At 47.7% G+C, this 13762-nt stretch overlaps 7 protein-coding genes across 7 annotated transcripts; 2 read left to right on the plus strand and 5 right to left on the minus strand.

Moving 5' to 3' along the window:
• Nucleotides 1-927: 927 nt before the first annotated feature.
• Nucleotides 928-3273, plus strand: F5891DRAFT_1181587 (aldehyde dehydrogenase domain-containing protein; the record flags this gene model as incomplete). The annotated part of the gene is made up of 16 exons (XM_041366050.1): nt 928-1049; nt 1104-1150; nt 1201-1390; nt 1453-1525; nt 1579-1649; nt 1700-1729; nt 1783-1893; nt 1946-2102; nt 2161-2400; nt 2451-2571; nt 2624-2655; nt 2714-2725; nt 2803-2905; nt 2960-3009; nt 3059-3128; nt 3182-3273. 16 exons carry the CDS (start codon nt 928-930, stop codon nt 3271-3273), a joined length of 1521 nt encoding a protein of 506 aa, XP_041232870.1.
• A 468-nt stretch (nt 3274-3741) lies between these two features.
• On the minus strand, nt 3742-4463 carry F5891DRAFT_975027 (uncharacterized protein; the record flags this gene model as incomplete). The annotated part of the gene is made up of 4 exons (XM_041376484.1): nt 3742-3809; nt 3876-3961; nt 4009-4319; nt 4377-4463. 4 exons carry the CDS (start codon nt 4461-4463, stop codon nt 3742-3744), a joined length of 552 nt encoding a protein of 183 aa, XP_041232871.1.
• A 1883-nt stretch (nt 4464-6346) lies between these two features.
• F5891DRAFT_365845 (nucleophile aminohydrolase) lies at nt 6347-7505 on the minus strand. Its single transcript, XM_041371561.1, has 5 exons — nt 7356-7505; nt 7207-7304; nt 6902-7157; nt 6676-6834; nt 6347-6619 (listed from the first exon to the last, which is right to left on the minus strand). Exons 1-5 carry the CDS (start codon nt 7382-7384, stop codon nt 6394-6396), a joined length of 768 nt encoding a protein of 255 aa, XP_041232872.1. The 5' UTR covers nt 7385-7505; the 3' UTR covers nt 6347-6393.
• A 577-nt stretch (nt 7506-8082) lies between these two features.
• F5891DRAFT_1001004 (uncharacterized protein) lies at nt 8083-8742 on the minus strand. The gene is made up of 3 exons (XM_041360141.1): nt 8599-8742; nt 8429-8538; nt 8083-8348 (listed from the first exon to the last, which is right to left on the minus strand). The coding sequence occupies exons 1-3, from the start codon at nt 8730-8732 to the stop codon at nt 8272-8274; spliced, it is 321 nt and encodes a 106-aa protein (XP_041232873.1). The 5' UTR covers nt 8733-8742; the 3' UTR covers nt 8083-8271.
• Nucleotides 8743-9068: 326 nt separating this feature from the next.
• On the minus strand, nt 9069-10055 carry F5891DRAFT_940502 (1-Cys peroxiredoxin; the record flags this gene model as incomplete). The annotated part of the gene is made up of 7 exons (XM_041374280.1): nt 9069-9110; nt 9167-9297; nt 9348-9358; nt 9412-9506; nt 9556-9648; nt 9699-9905; nt 9960-10055. The coding sequence occupies 7 exons, from the start codon at nt 10053-10055 to the stop codon at nt 9069-9071; spliced, it is 675 nt and encodes a 224-aa protein (XP_041232874.1).
• Nucleotides 10056-10180: 125 nt separating this feature from the next.
• Nucleotides 10181-11695, minus strand: F5891DRAFT_365922 (phosphoprotein phosphatase). Its single transcript, XM_041371562.1, has 6 exons — nt 11126-11695; nt 11040-11071; nt 10837-10980; nt 10647-10786; nt 10472-10590; nt 10181-10407 (listed from the first exon to the last, which is right to left on the minus strand). Exons 1-6 carry the CDS (start codon nt 11426-11428, stop codon nt 10306-10308), a joined length of 840 nt encoding a protein of 279 aa, XP_041232875.1. The 5' UTR covers nt 11429-11695; the 3' UTR covers nt 10181-10305.
• On the plus strand, nt 11681-13746 carry F5891DRAFT_1001014 (uncharacterized protein). The gene is made up of 3 exons (XM_041360142.1): nt 11681-11840; nt 11895-13375; nt 13426-13746. The coding sequence occupies exons 1-3, from the start codon at nt 11797-11799 to the stop codon at nt 13512-13514; spliced, it is 1614 nt and encodes a 537-aa protein (XP_041232876.1). The 5' UTR covers nt 11681-11796; the 3' UTR covers nt 13515-13746.
• The last annotated feature ends 16 nt before the right edge of the window (nt 13747-13762 follow it).

Genomic DNA, 13762 nt, shown 5'->3' on the forward strand with positions numbered 1-13762 from the left:
TATCGGACAATAGCACCCAGAAAGGTCGTAGGAACCTGTCGCTTCACCTCGGCCATGCCTTCTATTGGAAGTTGACGATTCATCTAACCTAAACAGGTAGGTACTCGATGACTATGAGCCTCCCTGCTGGGATATCACTGGTCTAGTGCTGGCAATGACACTGATTGAGCTTGGTATCGTTTTGCCAGATGCTGTACCCAAATGAAGTCCAACACGTCCTTGCGGCACTCAAACCATGAAAACTATACGATGCAGCTTTTTGTGCGTCAATGACGTGACGGCTGCCGCGATTTGAACCACAAATGCACATTTCACCGTGATGGCGGAGCTTCGCTACTTCCAGTTCTGCAGCAGATTCACCTGCTAGTGTACTGCAACACAACTCATTGCGCACGTTCCCCGTCTTAGAAATTTGCGATAGCCCTCGTTTGCCCAGTGGCGAAGGTACCTATCAAGATTATTTTTTTTGGTTCTCGTTCGAAGATGCATCCCAAAGGGCAATGCAAAAAACAACGGGCCGATTGTTTGCATTTCTAGGGAAGTGGCTTCTGAAAGGCCTTTTGTTTCGCATATGAATTTGTAAATCATTAGGTGGAAAGTTGCTGTACAGTGACTGTAGAATATTAACGGTGAATGTTTTTTTTTTTTGCAGTGCCGGCAGAGAAGCAAGACGTATGGCGATGCAAACGAATATGAATATCATTTTGAATTATTTTGCTGTGCCCGCAGCTGGGGTCCTTGGATGCTTCTGATTCGTGATACCCCAGGTTCGAAGATCTGGTATATACACGTGTTCGTACTTGGCAAGCACATGCGGCGTTATCTTATCAACAGATGATCTCTGTACACGGCTAAAAGTATTCACTGTTCGGTGGAGCATTTCTTCACGGACGCTCTTGGCATCGCTCTTCACATACACTTTACACCATGGCATCCCTATCAACCCGCATTGTCATACGTGCTACGAATCGCGAACTCGATATTCCGACTGGCCTGTTCATCAACAACGAGTTTGTTCCCTCCGCGGATTCCCCTAATGATCTTATCCAGTACGATCGTTCGCATCTGCCTGATAATGATCGCAACTTATTTGAACCATGCAGCCTAGTCAATCCTGCGACAGAGGAGACTATATGCTCTGTAGCAGCTGGTAAATCCCATTGCTCTCAGATCTACTACGCTAAACTCAATGACTATCAGGCTCGGCAAAGGACATAGACATAGCGGTCGCGGCGGCTCGCAATGCTTTCAATACCACATGGGGGAAAAATGTGACTGGATTTGAAAGGTCTAAGCTCCTAAATAAGCTGGCAGATCTTATAGAGAGGGATCAGGATATTCTCGCAGAGGTCGAATCTTTGAATAACGGCAAGCCATTCAAAATCGCGAGGTACGAAAATATATCTTCTTTCCGTCTTCTTTCTCAACTGAAATTGACGTTGATTATATCAGGGATTTTGATATCGGGGACACTATCCAATGCTTGCGGTACTATGCGGGGTGGGCCGATAAAATAACCGGACAAGTATATGGAGCACCTTTACCGAAAGAACTTGTATTCATGCTTTCTATTCTCAGACCATCGAAGTCGACAACAAAACAAAGCTTGCTTTCACTAGGCACGATCCTATTGGGGTTTGCGGACAAATGTGGGTGGTTTCCATGTGTTCCCTTGCACATGTTCACAGACACGATATAGCATTCCATGGAATTACCCAATCAATATGTGGTATGTATTTGACTGCGTAGATCTTGGAGATCGAAACATGACGTTTTCGTCAGGGCATGGAAAGTTGGCCCTGCCCTTGCATGCGGATGCACGATCGTTATGAAACCTTCTGAACTTACCCCTTTGACGGCTCTCATGTTGTCAAAGCTTATCGCTGAAGCCGGGTAGGCGATACGCTCATCTTTGATATTCTTTCTGACCCCAATTTTAAACTAGTTTTCCACCAGGCGTGGTGAACACGATTCCTTCCCTGGGATCTGTTGGCGGTGCGGCCTTATCGGCGCATATGGATGTCGATAAGGTTGCGTTCACTGGGTCTACAGTAACTGGCCGCAAGATCATGGAAGCCGCGGCCAAAAGCAATTTGAAGAAGGTGAAATTAATTTCAAGGCGCCAATTCAGTTAATTCGATTAATATCATGTGTCTGAAGGTGTCTCTGGAGTTGGGTGGCAAGTCACCCCAGTTAGTTTTCGAATCCGCGGATCTGGAGCAAGCCGCAAACTGGGCTTGTCTCGGTGTTCTATACAATACCGGCCAGGATTGCACGGCAGGATCTCGTTTGTATGTTCAGGACACGATCTATGATAAGTTTGTCTCGCTTCTCGTTTCTAAAGCCAAGGAGCTCGTGATCGGCGATGGCTTCGACGAGAAGAGCGGTGGTGGACCCCTGGTCGGTTAATCATAGGGATCGCACCATCCACATCTCACACCCTTTACCAGGTGTCCAAAACTCAATTTGACAAGGTTTGGCGATACATCGAGAGCGGCCGGGCCCAAGGCGCAAAGGTGGCTTTGGGTGGCCAAAAGCGTCCGGGCAAGGGTTTCTTTGTCGACCCTACAAGTAAGTATCCGTAGCTTTCGGAACATTGCCGCCACCGCTGATCGATTCCCAGTTTTTACGGACATAAATGCGAACATGGATATTGTAAGCGCCAAAGCTGTTTTCCAGAGTACTACTCCACGCTCACGTTCATGCGAATCAGGTCCGAGATGAGGTGTGCTTCCGATGCTGGCAGGATGCCCACATCCTGCGGAACAACCCTGAACATCTAATAGTAATGTTGACTAACAGATCTTTGGACCGGTGCTTGCAGTCGGCCGATTCAAAACTGAAGAGGAAGGTATTTCGCTAGCCAATGACACATCCTACGGCCTTGGTGCTGGTTTACACTCCAGTGCGTAGTTCTCCTGGGTATCTGATTGGCACTAAAATATTTCCGAAACTTCAGACGATGCAAGCCAGTGTATGCGCGTCTCGTCTGCTCTTGAAGCTGGAACGGTATGCCCTATGTCGCTCCGACATGTTCCCTAATTGACGGTATCCAAAGGTTTGGGTCAATCAGTACAATTTGTTGAACAACAATGTCCCGTTCGGCGGGAAAAAGCAGAGTGGCATCGGTGAGGAATTATCCCGTATAAAGAACGTTCGATAGGTCTGACTTTGCGAGTAGGCCGTGAACTTGGAAGCTATGCCCTTGATGAGTACACTTCGGTCAAGGCTATTCACTGGAACTTCGGAGAAAAGCTCGATTGGCCGCTGTAGTGGCAGGAATGACACCACCGAATCTAAGGATCATCGACGATTGTATTTTTACCTGTACGATATTGTAGCTGGCCGCCATTGAAACGATGTTTGTACTTTGAGATTTTCCACAACTTCGTTATCGCAGAGTGACGACACAGACAATGATATTACTAAGAGTTCAATCGACGGATTGCGCGAGCGGTGGGAATGGTGGACTGATGGGGGTAACCTCATGTTGGGGCGTTCGTGTAGAAGGGGCAGGGGTATCATACACAGTATTGATAGACATAGATTGTATTTTCAAATAAACTGACAATGGGAAGAAATCATTCCTCTTCAGGCAAGCGCCCGAGGGTCGCGATAATTTGAAGTCGGAAAGTTCGTTCATACTGACTCCCATGAGGTATGGAAATTTGATAAGGGGAAAAACATCGTTCAAATCTTAGCTAGGGAAGCATACAACGACGAGGCAAGTAGGTACATAACTCAAAACTCAAAACTGTCCATTCGATCGAAGAACACTGCTGCAGCAGTCATAAAAGCCCGCGTCATATCTACACGGTCGTGGCATTAGTCAAGGAGGGTAGCATTAGCGTACTAGCCGACCGGCTATTATTAACCCTGTCCGCCAGGATGGGTTGATGGGTAAGCAGACATGCCTCCACTCCCTGGACCCATGTCAACCGCGTGACTTCCATTGGATGGTCTGACAAAACATTCAGCACAGGAATACGTAAAGGAAAGTGTACTGACACATTCGGCTGGACAAAATCATTCAACCAGCCGGGTGGGACTGGTAGGGTACTAAACGTGGCCAGGTACAAGGGATTGCCCTGATGGAGCGAGGCATCCAGGTGACCAGAAGCGTCTGTGGAGGGTGTGAGTGCCGCGCAAGAAGTATAAGTCTTAGCCGCACCAGCATTCATGGACGTGGTGGATGCATTGTGATGGACGACAGCGACGGAATCATCGTGCGGAGCAGTCGGATTGACCTCAGCGTACACGCATGATCTACTAGTCTCGGAGCACCGGTTGCAGATGCCTAAGGCTGGGTTAAAGACACACTGACAAATGATAAGAGGTTAAGAATGCAAAAGTCAGAAAGTCAGAAAGTCACTAACTTTCCTCTTGAGCCTCCTGCATGATGTACAGGCTTGAGGGGCTCGATGCTGCATCGCAATCGCACTTGCGCTCATCACTGGATCCATGAAGATATAGAGGATGTTCGCGCTTCTTATATAGCAACAGAAAAGTGACAACGAGCTATGCTTGCAGGACTTGATTGGAACCGACAAAGGTGTGGTTTCGGCGAGGTGAGTGAATGGCCGGATCTATCATATTTCCACTTGGGGAATGGTTGCTCATTGTCAGGTTGTGAAACGAGCCGAAGTTATTCTTACCACCAGGACATGCAGGGCGGACGCTTGTCGCCTGGCAGACCCTGTAGGATTCCATAACCATGCCCCTTAAGTTGAGACAATTAATGTTAGAGCAGGAAAGGATTACAATACGCTCTTGCAACGACCACTGACTTCTTGAGGAGGGGCGAGGAAGATGAATGAACTGGAAAGCGGCAGTAACCCCAATTTCCAGAGGCCCTTGGCAGAGATGCCAAATCTGTCCAATGGGACCCTGCGCACAAACGTTAACCTGCAGGCTTACTGTATTCAGCTCGACAATAGTAAAATTGACGTATGTACTGGGTATTGCAGTGCCGTTAACATGCATCTTGGGCGATCGCAAGGAGATACGGATCCGTCACGAAACACGGTCCACACGAGGTGATTGAAAGTTTGAGCTTGAACATTGCCATAAATGCAATACCTGGCGCCTCGTATAAGCGCTAGGAACAGCAGGTGTTCACGAGTACTGCATGCTGACTTGGGCACATGGCAGGATGGGTCTTGTAGTTGAACGAGTGGTTCATCAAAAAAATTTGCAACAGACGGCTGACCGCGGAATTCTGGTGCTTCGATCATGAACGCTGGCATGAATAATGATGAATGAATTCCGCATCAAGTCCACTCGGTGAAATTTTAAGACGGGACGAAAGAGCGAACTATCCTAATTGGTTGACTTGATGCACAGCCTCATAAATCTTACATATACGGTGATGATCGAGGTTGCCGCCGGTGTGATGAAAAAGGTACAAGTCAATTTCGACTGGGGTACGAATCAAACTCTGATTTCTCCAACCTACATGAGACGCTCTCCCCAACCAGCTCTAAGAAGTTTGTCATTAGTCACATATCCAAAGATAAGCGAAATGACTTGGGCGTACCTATTGCATACTAGAGTCACCCTGAAAGTAGCCCCAGTCCCCGTAAAAGGGCGCTACAGTGGTGGGTTGCGCTTGAACCGCGGAGGCCGTCAGGCTACATTGGACTCCCCGTTTCGCGCACAGTGCGCAGGGCTGAGCCGGACGGTTCTTGTCGTATTCGCACTTTGATGCTGATGATTAGCTAGACTGCAAGCGATGCAAGGAACCAAAAGTTGCCAACTCTTTTTCTAGCGTTGCGACATGCCTCGCACGCATGAGTCGCCTTTGGACGCATCACGATAGGCTTGGATGAATTTCCTTCCATATGGGCAGTGAGTTGAGTGTTTAGGTGGGTTGAAATTGGTGTGTTCGCGTATTTCGTTAGGTTAAATTTAATGAACTCGCTGGGATCTTATACCAGGGACGCTGCAGTCATCTGCTGACTCGGGAAGTTGATGCCAAAGAAAGTAAAGAACACGACTTATCATGCCGCAAATAGAGGAAATAGCTACCAAGATCAGTTGCCAGCGGAGCATGAGACACTTGAGAATGGTAGCCTGTCCCCGGAACGGGTGGAATATACTTCCGGTATCGGTCTCCTAAAAGACAGGATGCCGATCTGTTTGCATGTAACCCGTTTCTCATTGAAGATTAGCGTATATCGATCCACACGGCTGCAGCCTGTTCATCAAGCAACCCCATCACGACCCTGTCAGAACTGGTTTGATGTGCGTAAACGCTGCCTTGGAATATGCCACCAAGTTTACGAAGACAACTTAATTTAATGCAGTGGCCGTATTCAACGGGCATCTACGATGCATCTCCAGGAATCAAAATCTCTACTATTACAACGCGATGCAACGCACGTGAGGTTAATTCTATAGCGCCAAATAATCCCGAACTTCCTCCTCGCTGAGTTTGCGGAAAGTTGGCTTAGGTCGGCCTGTTTCACCGCCGATTTTCCCAGCTTCGAGCTCCTCGAGTGTTGGGACAGTAACAACACCAATTTCTATCGTCTTCTCGGTCATCTGACCCTCAAAGCCCTCTTTCAGCGTCAACAGAGCAGTGTGAATTGCGTCCTCCAAACTTATGTCGTCGTTATATCTATAAATGATCGCGAACTCAGCGGAAGAGAAATAGATGCGGCACATAAGCCTCACCGCTTCTCCAAAAACGTTTTGGCATTGACCATGTTTTTCCCAATAGCACTGGCCTTCCACGCCCAGAAAGATCCCGAAGGATCAACCTGATATAAACTTGGGCCACGGTTGATGTCCCATCCTGCGACAAGTAATGACACGCCGAAAGGTCGGACTCCTCTAGAAAAAGAGAATTAAAAACACGCATGATCCTTTGTACATACAACCACGAGGTGTATCTTCTTACCCAGATTGAGTTGCCTTCTGCATGACAGTGGCGATCTCCTGCGTCAAGACCTTTGTGGGTGGATACTCTCCGTATATTTTCCAATATGCTTGCGCACTCTTTCGTGCCCTTGCGATCAAAACGCGGAAGTCAGGACCCATGCCTGAATACACGATCCCAATATTTGGGCACACTACTGCCACTTTCTCGATCATGGAGTCGTCTATTAGAATGGAGGACGACTTCTTCTCAGTAGCAATGACAATTCCGTTGGACGCTGCGAGGCAAAATCAGCTTGTGATATGGAACGAGAGTAAACAAAGCACCTTTAATGCCGAGACTCGTTGTGCCCTGAGAGACAGCAGCCAACGCATGTTCGATCTGAACGAGTTTACCACTTGGCGAGAATACTGTAAGGGAGTAGCTAGCCACAAAATGTAAGAGAAGCAGCAAGATCAGCGAAAGGAATATGAACCTGTAAGCGCCCCCATCCGCGTTGGCCATTATGATATGTCGGGATGTGTATAGCAGATGAAGAATGACTTTGATGGGGAATAAAATGATACAGTTGAAACCTGAAGAACGCGTTATGTGATACTGCTACTGGTACACGCGTCGTTCAGCCTCAGAATTCAACAGACACAAACAACCACATGGAATTTCAGCTTACTATATTAATATCGATTGACCATCATGTACTAAGGCAGGTACTAAATGGGGCTTTTGCTCCAGTTCTTCTGCAGGTCACGTACAGGATGTACGTACGTACGCTGCATGTTATCCAAAAACTTCGACGGCTTACGTCGCTTGTACTAGTAGCTACTTTTACGATGTCGGAATCCTCATCCTTTAAATGACCGACGGCGTCGACAATGGCTCAAACTTACAGATACCCTTGAGATACCCTCACATAAGTTCATCTACCTTCCAGCTGCTTTTACCTTGTTCGAAAGGTGCACGAGCGCTAGAAGCTTCGCTCATTGATCACTGACGTACTGTCACGTCTCTTTCAGATTGTGCATAAGTTACCTCAGAATAAATATGGTGGGTCCACTGTCGAGGCCTTCACTAGCGTTATTAAATTCACAATTGTTTGATGCTTGTGTTTGATGAAATCCTCATAGATTCAAGTGTTCCAATGCGCAAAAACGTATCAGAGTCTGGCAGTGTGGTTATCTTTATTCCTGCGCGAGATCCTCAGTGTTTTGAATGATGTTCTGAACGAGACAAAAGCAGGCTATGCAGCCGCTATACTGGTATTGGCATAACAATTTTACAAAATATAGCGCTGTATCAGCTTGGGTATGAACATCCCCGCTCACCGTGACTAAAGTGCCCAGGTAAATGCATAGCTATTGTTGAAATTACTCTTTGCGCGAATCTCACTGGATTCATGGTTGTCTAGAAGTAGGAAACCGCCAGGGTAGCGGGAATGATGGGAATTGTGCTGGTAAAGAGCATCGCGGAGCTGGAGATGATCACGATCAAAAATTGGAGCACTGATTCAGGACCACGCGATGAAGAGTAATGGAGGGTCGCGAGAATTACCACGGGAAGGATTACGAGGGTCGTGCTGGCCCACAGTATCACAAGGATCGTGGAGAGGCTTGCGAGGGTCGGGCAATGTTGTCAGCCCGAGCTCGACGGGTGAATCAAATCTGTCAACCAACAATGATGTTGGTCAGGTGTGAGGTTGTCAGAAGTTAGAACAGAGTCACATCCTGACAGCAGAACAACAATTGCTCCGGTGAGCAAGATGGGAGGTCGATAGAGGATGAATACACTCAGTGACAAGATGTTCGGTGCCGTGCAAGGCTGGGAGTGGCAGGGGTACTAGCCAAACAAATGCCATTTTCGTCGAGCTGATCACTCTACTGTACTGGAAATTCAACCATCTGAAAGGCGGTTCGTATCATCCAGAAGTAGCTAGAACATGACCCTGAGGTGACACGCAATGCGTGTAGGCTTTACGGACTTACTGGAACAGTACTAGCGAGCCCGATGCAGGACTCGGCCTCACTCCTGTCCGTCTCGTGAGCAGAGCCAAATCCATGTTGGCACGTATGTAATACAATATATCGACTATCTTGTTTGAGTCCGCCTCGCACATCTCATATTATCTCAGTTGGGCTGATCGCGGAACTGGGATTAATGACGCAGACATCATACTTCGTCCGGCATCTTACTTTTATTCGCTAACCTTTAAGGGTGTTGTGCGTAGGTATGGTTGCTATTAGCAGAGATGCGTCAATATTTAGCAACGGGTTTGATGTCAAACAGTCGTACCTTGTGGAAGGTGACCTCAGGGAAGAGGACCTTGGCCTCATCATTGGCAACGGAAGGGTGGACAATGACGTCTTCACCCTTGTTCCAGTTGACTGGCGTGGTTATGCGGTGTTTATCGCCAAGCTGCAAAGCTGGATAGACTGAGTGAGTATGTGCCAAATAGTCACGCCACGATGCTCACAGTCTACGACACTGGAAGCAGTTATTCATGTCAGGTTGCGACTCCAAAAATTTGACAGACTCACCGGAGAATCTCATCAAAGTTTCGTCCGGTAGAAGCCGGATATGCAATGGTCAAGCGAATGACTTTCTTGGGATCAATCACGAATACAGTACGGATCTTCAAGTGGGTTAATTACGATAAAGACTCGACTGATGTTCGAGCGTACCGTAAAGGGAAGACCCTTTGCATCACGGTTAGTCGCATCTTGTTCATCAAGCATATTATAGAGGGTGGAAATTTTCCGGTCCTCGTCGGCAATCTACACGGTGATATTAAAGACTGTATCAATCAGAATATTGCTATACGTACGATGGGGAACTCCACTTTGGTTGGTCCGTATCTCGCGCCGAAGTCGTTAATATCTTCGACCCACTTGCTGTGGTCTTGGAGGCCATTGGCAGAAATTCCAATGAGTTTGACATTGCGCTTAGCAAAGTCACCAGCGCGGCGAGCGACCTCGCCGAGCTCAGTGGTGCAGACGGGTGTAAAGTCTCCGGGATGCGAGAAGAGAATCGCCTAGATGGCTACTTGTCAATATCCCGAGGTTCATCGCCCGCGAGATGCGCTCACCCAAGAGTTACCGATCCATTCGTGGAACTTGATAGGTCCAGTAGTAGTCTCTGCTTCAAAATCAGGGGCGATATTTCCGAGGCGAAGGGAGGGCATTGTGCTGATAAAGGACTGCGCAGATCAAGATTCAAAACCCCTTTATAATATGGGGGAGATTGCGTCTTAAATTCCCACGGCTGAGAACAGTGAGCTAAGATGATGAAAGGATGGCGGTGACATTGCGGTGGCATATGATGAATATATCACCCTATCATGAGCGTGATAAAAGTGGATTCTGAGTGCCTGACCTAATACACACATGACCATATCAGAAGTCGACGTAGGGCCCATGATGCGAATCCTTTTACTAGTAAAAAGCTATAGCGTGTAAAAGACTGTGGGGGTGGCGTTCCTGTTGCATCTGCAGTATCCTATCGATATCTTCGTCAATATCCTGGGAGATTTCGATCTAAAATTTCGCGACAAATGAGTATAGAACCATGATCTGTGGAAAGATGCAAAAGCAAACGTACTGCAGCGGCCAAATCCAGCATCGCCTTTCCAGCAATGAGCGCTTCCTCGTGGTTATCTTTGATCTCGATATTGATGATATGAACGGGCTTATTGAAATCGCCACCGCGACTGAGCAGGTCTGGGAGAACATATCAGTGAGCTACGAATTTAAAAACCGGTACCAACGGCACCCACCGTCACAAACAGCATCAAAGCAACGTTCTTCACATGTAATAACTACGTCTGCAACTGTCTTGCTATCCTGCCACCGTTCTGGAGCTAACTTTATCCGCCTATTACGATCAAGCATCTGCAGAAGTCCATTTGCGGTGTACCTAGAATGAATTCGTCAGACTCAGGCCATAAGGCGATATAGCGGACTTGCAATTTCGGGTCTTTCGCATTGAGTTCTTCGTATATTGAGTTATATGGTGTACCAAACGAATAAATATTAGGCTTGTCTATTGATGGTCCAGGTAGGCGCACGGCAGAGCCCGTTCCGTAAGAAATCACTCGGTACCCGGCCTTCCTTCATGTTTTTGGCATTAGATGAAATGAATGATGTTAAAAACGTGTTGTGATACGGACTGCAAGACATGATGACCTTCCATGGAACGGTTCTGTAAAGATCATGTAAGGCTTTTTCGTGATTGTTGCTAAGAACGCAAACCCACTTGATTACTTGCACACACGACGCAAAAGAGTGGCCTAGGTTTGTATGCAGAATATCCTGCATTGTTTGCAGGAGCCGAGGGGCCAGCGATGGCGTTCTCGGAAGCTGCATCAACTTGCTGCACGAGAACATTGGGAACCATGGACTGTGAAACCATATATGCTCCGTTTGCAGTCCATTGTGTCGCGCCTTGTAGTGACCCACTTTGTTGTTGGGGCGAGGGAGTGGGCAAAGTAGATGGTCCTCGCTGCAAACGCGGGTCCACGCGTGCCAAGCGCGGATCGCGAGCTCGACGTGGGTCCATGGGTAGTTCTGGACACGATATTGTTAGCCTTGGTATGATGTTAGTTGACTGGCAGTAACAGCGTCAGCAGTATCTAGAACACTTGATAGTCTCCAACTCGACCCAGCAACTTTAATGGGTTGTGCGGGTCGATGAAGATTCCACTCTGAATCATCATAGCGTACTAAACATGCAATATTTGCTCACCTTCCGGGGTTTGGCTAGGTGAAATGGCGATTAGGTCGTGTACGATACAGAAAGGTCACAAAAACAATAACAAACACATCGGGGTACAAGGTCACCGGTCACCGGTCACGCGCACGCTTTACGCCGATATTCGTACGTATCTGCTTGAGAATCTGCCGGTGGGTAGGCTTGGGGTTTGCCAGATGTGCATGGATCGTCGCTGGTATCACAATGTCGCCGTGTCGCCGTGCGTAGTAAATGTATTCGAGCTGGGACGTCACACTCACTCTTGAGCTTGCAGGACACCTCTAATTTCCATAATGGATTGCGTATCATGTATTCGCGAACCCACGGAAGACGATATCCTTTTGATCCATCAGACCACGATGGCTGATGAGGAGGCAATCCAGGAATTGGACAGCGAAATGACCTTATTGTATTCTGTTCTGGAGCGCCTCCGCTTGCAGAAGGACAAGCACCGGGAAAATATACGTCGGGCCCGCTCATTGTTAACTCTTGCTCGCCGCCTACCTCCTGAGCTACTAGCTCGCATATTTGAAATATGTGCTAAAAGCGGTTGGACGCGTGCGCCTGTGGTTGTTTCTCAAGTATGCTCAGCTTGGAGGAAAGCCGCAGCATCTCCTCGTGTATGGTCCTATCTTTTCCTTGACTTAAGATCGGGGAATCCGACCGGCAAAGTGGTGTTTTGGTTGAGTAAAGTTCAACACGCGCCATTGCATATAACTTTGGATATCCCTCTCGAGTCACCATCATTGGAGGAGGTTTTGAGTTTACTCATTCCTCGCTCCAAGCAATGGCACACCCTTATCATCAAATCTGTAGACTCCACAACAATGAACTACGTCCTTCGCCGCTGCAATTTCCCGTTGCCTGATTTAAGGCAACTCGATGTTATCACTGAAATGGAGGGATCTCAGGGAGATCCTGTGAATATGTCATCTCTTCAAGACGCTTCGCGTCTATCTCGATTGCTCATCGAACAACCAAATCTTCCACAATGGAACAACTTTATGAAAGTCACGAAACTGCACATTGTACTCTCCTCTTCAACGTTGTTCGTACCCTCCATAAATGCCACCGACTGGATCGAAATGTTGCAGGCCTTACCAGAGTTAAGGGACCTCACTCTGGAGCTCTCTAACCCAGGAACACGCACATACAATGATAGCCAACGTGCTGTGGATCTTCCTCATCTGGAATCACTGACACTCCACGTCTCTCCTGAAGTGAACAGAATCCTTTTGACAATGCACACACCTGCATTGCGTCAGCTCCACCTGCGCTGCTCATCCGACCCTCTCGCACGCCCCCACATGCCTTCTGGCGCTCATTTGTGCCGGTTTCTTGAGTCTTCCCCTTGTGTTCAGCTTCTAGAACTCTATGATGTTGACGTGCAGCGCATCGATTTCGTGCGATGTTTCGAGCTCCTTCCGAAACTAGAGGAACTTCGTCTGCACGACAGTGACATTGCTGATGAACAACTGCGGCTGCTACACGGGGATACCGGGCATTGCCCAAACCTTGCTCGTCTTGACTTCCGTTGGTGCAATTATCTAACTGGAAGTGCGCTCGTGAACCTTACAAAGAGCCGGCTGCCACAAAACGAAAGCGAGGATCGAGGGTCATTCACAATGCCACAAACGAGGCAGATTAATGAAGTGGCTGTTATCAACTGCCTACACGTCAAAGAACAGGATGTTCTTGATCTAGCGGAAATGACACATTGTAGGGTCCTGATAAGGTCGGACGAAGATCACTGTTGTGAGCATACGGTCTCGGTCTCTTGAAAAGTATACTGACGTGATCATCAGACAGAAGGGGTTGCTGCAACAACGAGAGGTATAGGCAACGACTGCGGTTACGCCACAACAATAAACTACCGAAACGAGTTATCCTCTGATCATGGATGAAACTTCGCTTTGAGAGTTTGTACAATCGGGCTGAGATACTAGAATTTAGATTTCAAATATACAATGTAATACCAATACAAGTACTGTTGGTCTCAAACTATGGCAAGCAGTAGTAGCCAGTGTACCATCCGCCTCAAACAAGGACCAGTCTGACATCAATATTCCACGCGTTTGAAAACCTCTTCCGTCAAAGCTGCAAGTAAAAGCAGCGGTACTGAGGTCTATATAACTTTGTCGT

Source organism: Suillus fuscotomentosus, assembly GCF_016647785.1.
Source record: "Suillus fuscotomentosus strain FC203 chromosome Unknown F5891scaffold_3, whole genome shotgun sequence".
NCBI lineage: Eukaryota > Fungi > Basidiomycota > Agaricomycetes > Boletales > Suillaceae > Suillus > Suillus fuscotomentosus.

What these genes read in the sequence shown, in the direction of transcription:
- F5891DRAFT_1001004 (XM_041360141.1), bottom strand. Translation starts at nt 8,732, where the DNA reads ATGGCATTTGTTTGGCTAGTACCCCTGCCACTCCCAGCCTTGCACGGC. An exon ending in TGTTGTTCTGCTGTCAGGAT is followed by an intron (nt 8,539 to 8,598) that starts GTGACTCTGTTC and finishes GTTGGTTGACAG; the next exon opens with ATTTGATTCACCCGTCGAGC. An exon ending in CCCTCGTAATCCTTCCCGTG is followed by an intron (nt 8,349 to 8,428) that starts GTAATTCTCGCG and finishes GATCATCTCCAG; the next exon opens with CTCCGCGATGCTCTTTACCA.
- F5891DRAFT_365845 (XM_041371561.1), bottom strand. Translation starts at nt 7,384, where the DNA reads ATGGCCAACGCGGATGGGGGCGCTTACAG. An exon ending in AACGAGTCTCGGCATTAAAG is followed by an intron (nt 7,158 to 7,206) that starts GTGCTTTGTTTA and finishes TTTGCCTCGCAG; the next exon opens with CGTCCAACGGAATTGTCATT. An exon ending in CAGAAGGCAACTCAATCTGG is followed by an intron (nt 6,835 to 6,901) that starts GTAAGAAGATAC and finishes CTCTTTTTCTAG; the next exon opens with AGGAGTCCGACCTTTCGGCG.
- F5891DRAFT_365922 (XM_041371562.1), bottom strand. Translation starts at nt 11,428, where the DNA reads ATGGACCCACGTCGAGCTCGCGATCCGCGCTTGGCACGCGTGGACCCG. An exon ending in TCGTGTGTGCAAGTAATCAA is followed by an intron (nt 11,072 to 11,125) that starts GTGGGTTTGCGT and finishes TGATCTTTACAG; the next exon opens with AACCGTTCCATGGAAGGTCA. An exon ending in TGCTGGATTTGGCCGCTGCA is followed by an intron (nt 10,408 to 10,471) that starts GTACGTTTGCTT and finishes GCGAAATTTTAG; the next exon opens with ATCGAAATCTCCCAGGATAT.
- F5891DRAFT_1001014 (XM_041360142.1), top strand. Translation starts at nt 11,797, where the DNA reads ATGTGCATGGATCGTCGCTGGTATCACAATGTCGCCGTGTCGCC. An exon ending in CACAATGTCGCCGTGTCGCC is followed by an intron (nt 11,841 to 11,894) that starts GTGCGTAGTAAA and finishes TTGAGCTTGCAG; the next exon opens with GACACCTCTAATTTCCATAA. An exon ending in GTCGGACGAAGATCACTGTT is followed by an intron (nt 13,376 to 13,425) that starts GTGAGCATACGG and finishes CGTGATCATCAG; the next exon opens with ACAGAAGGGGTTGCTGCAAC.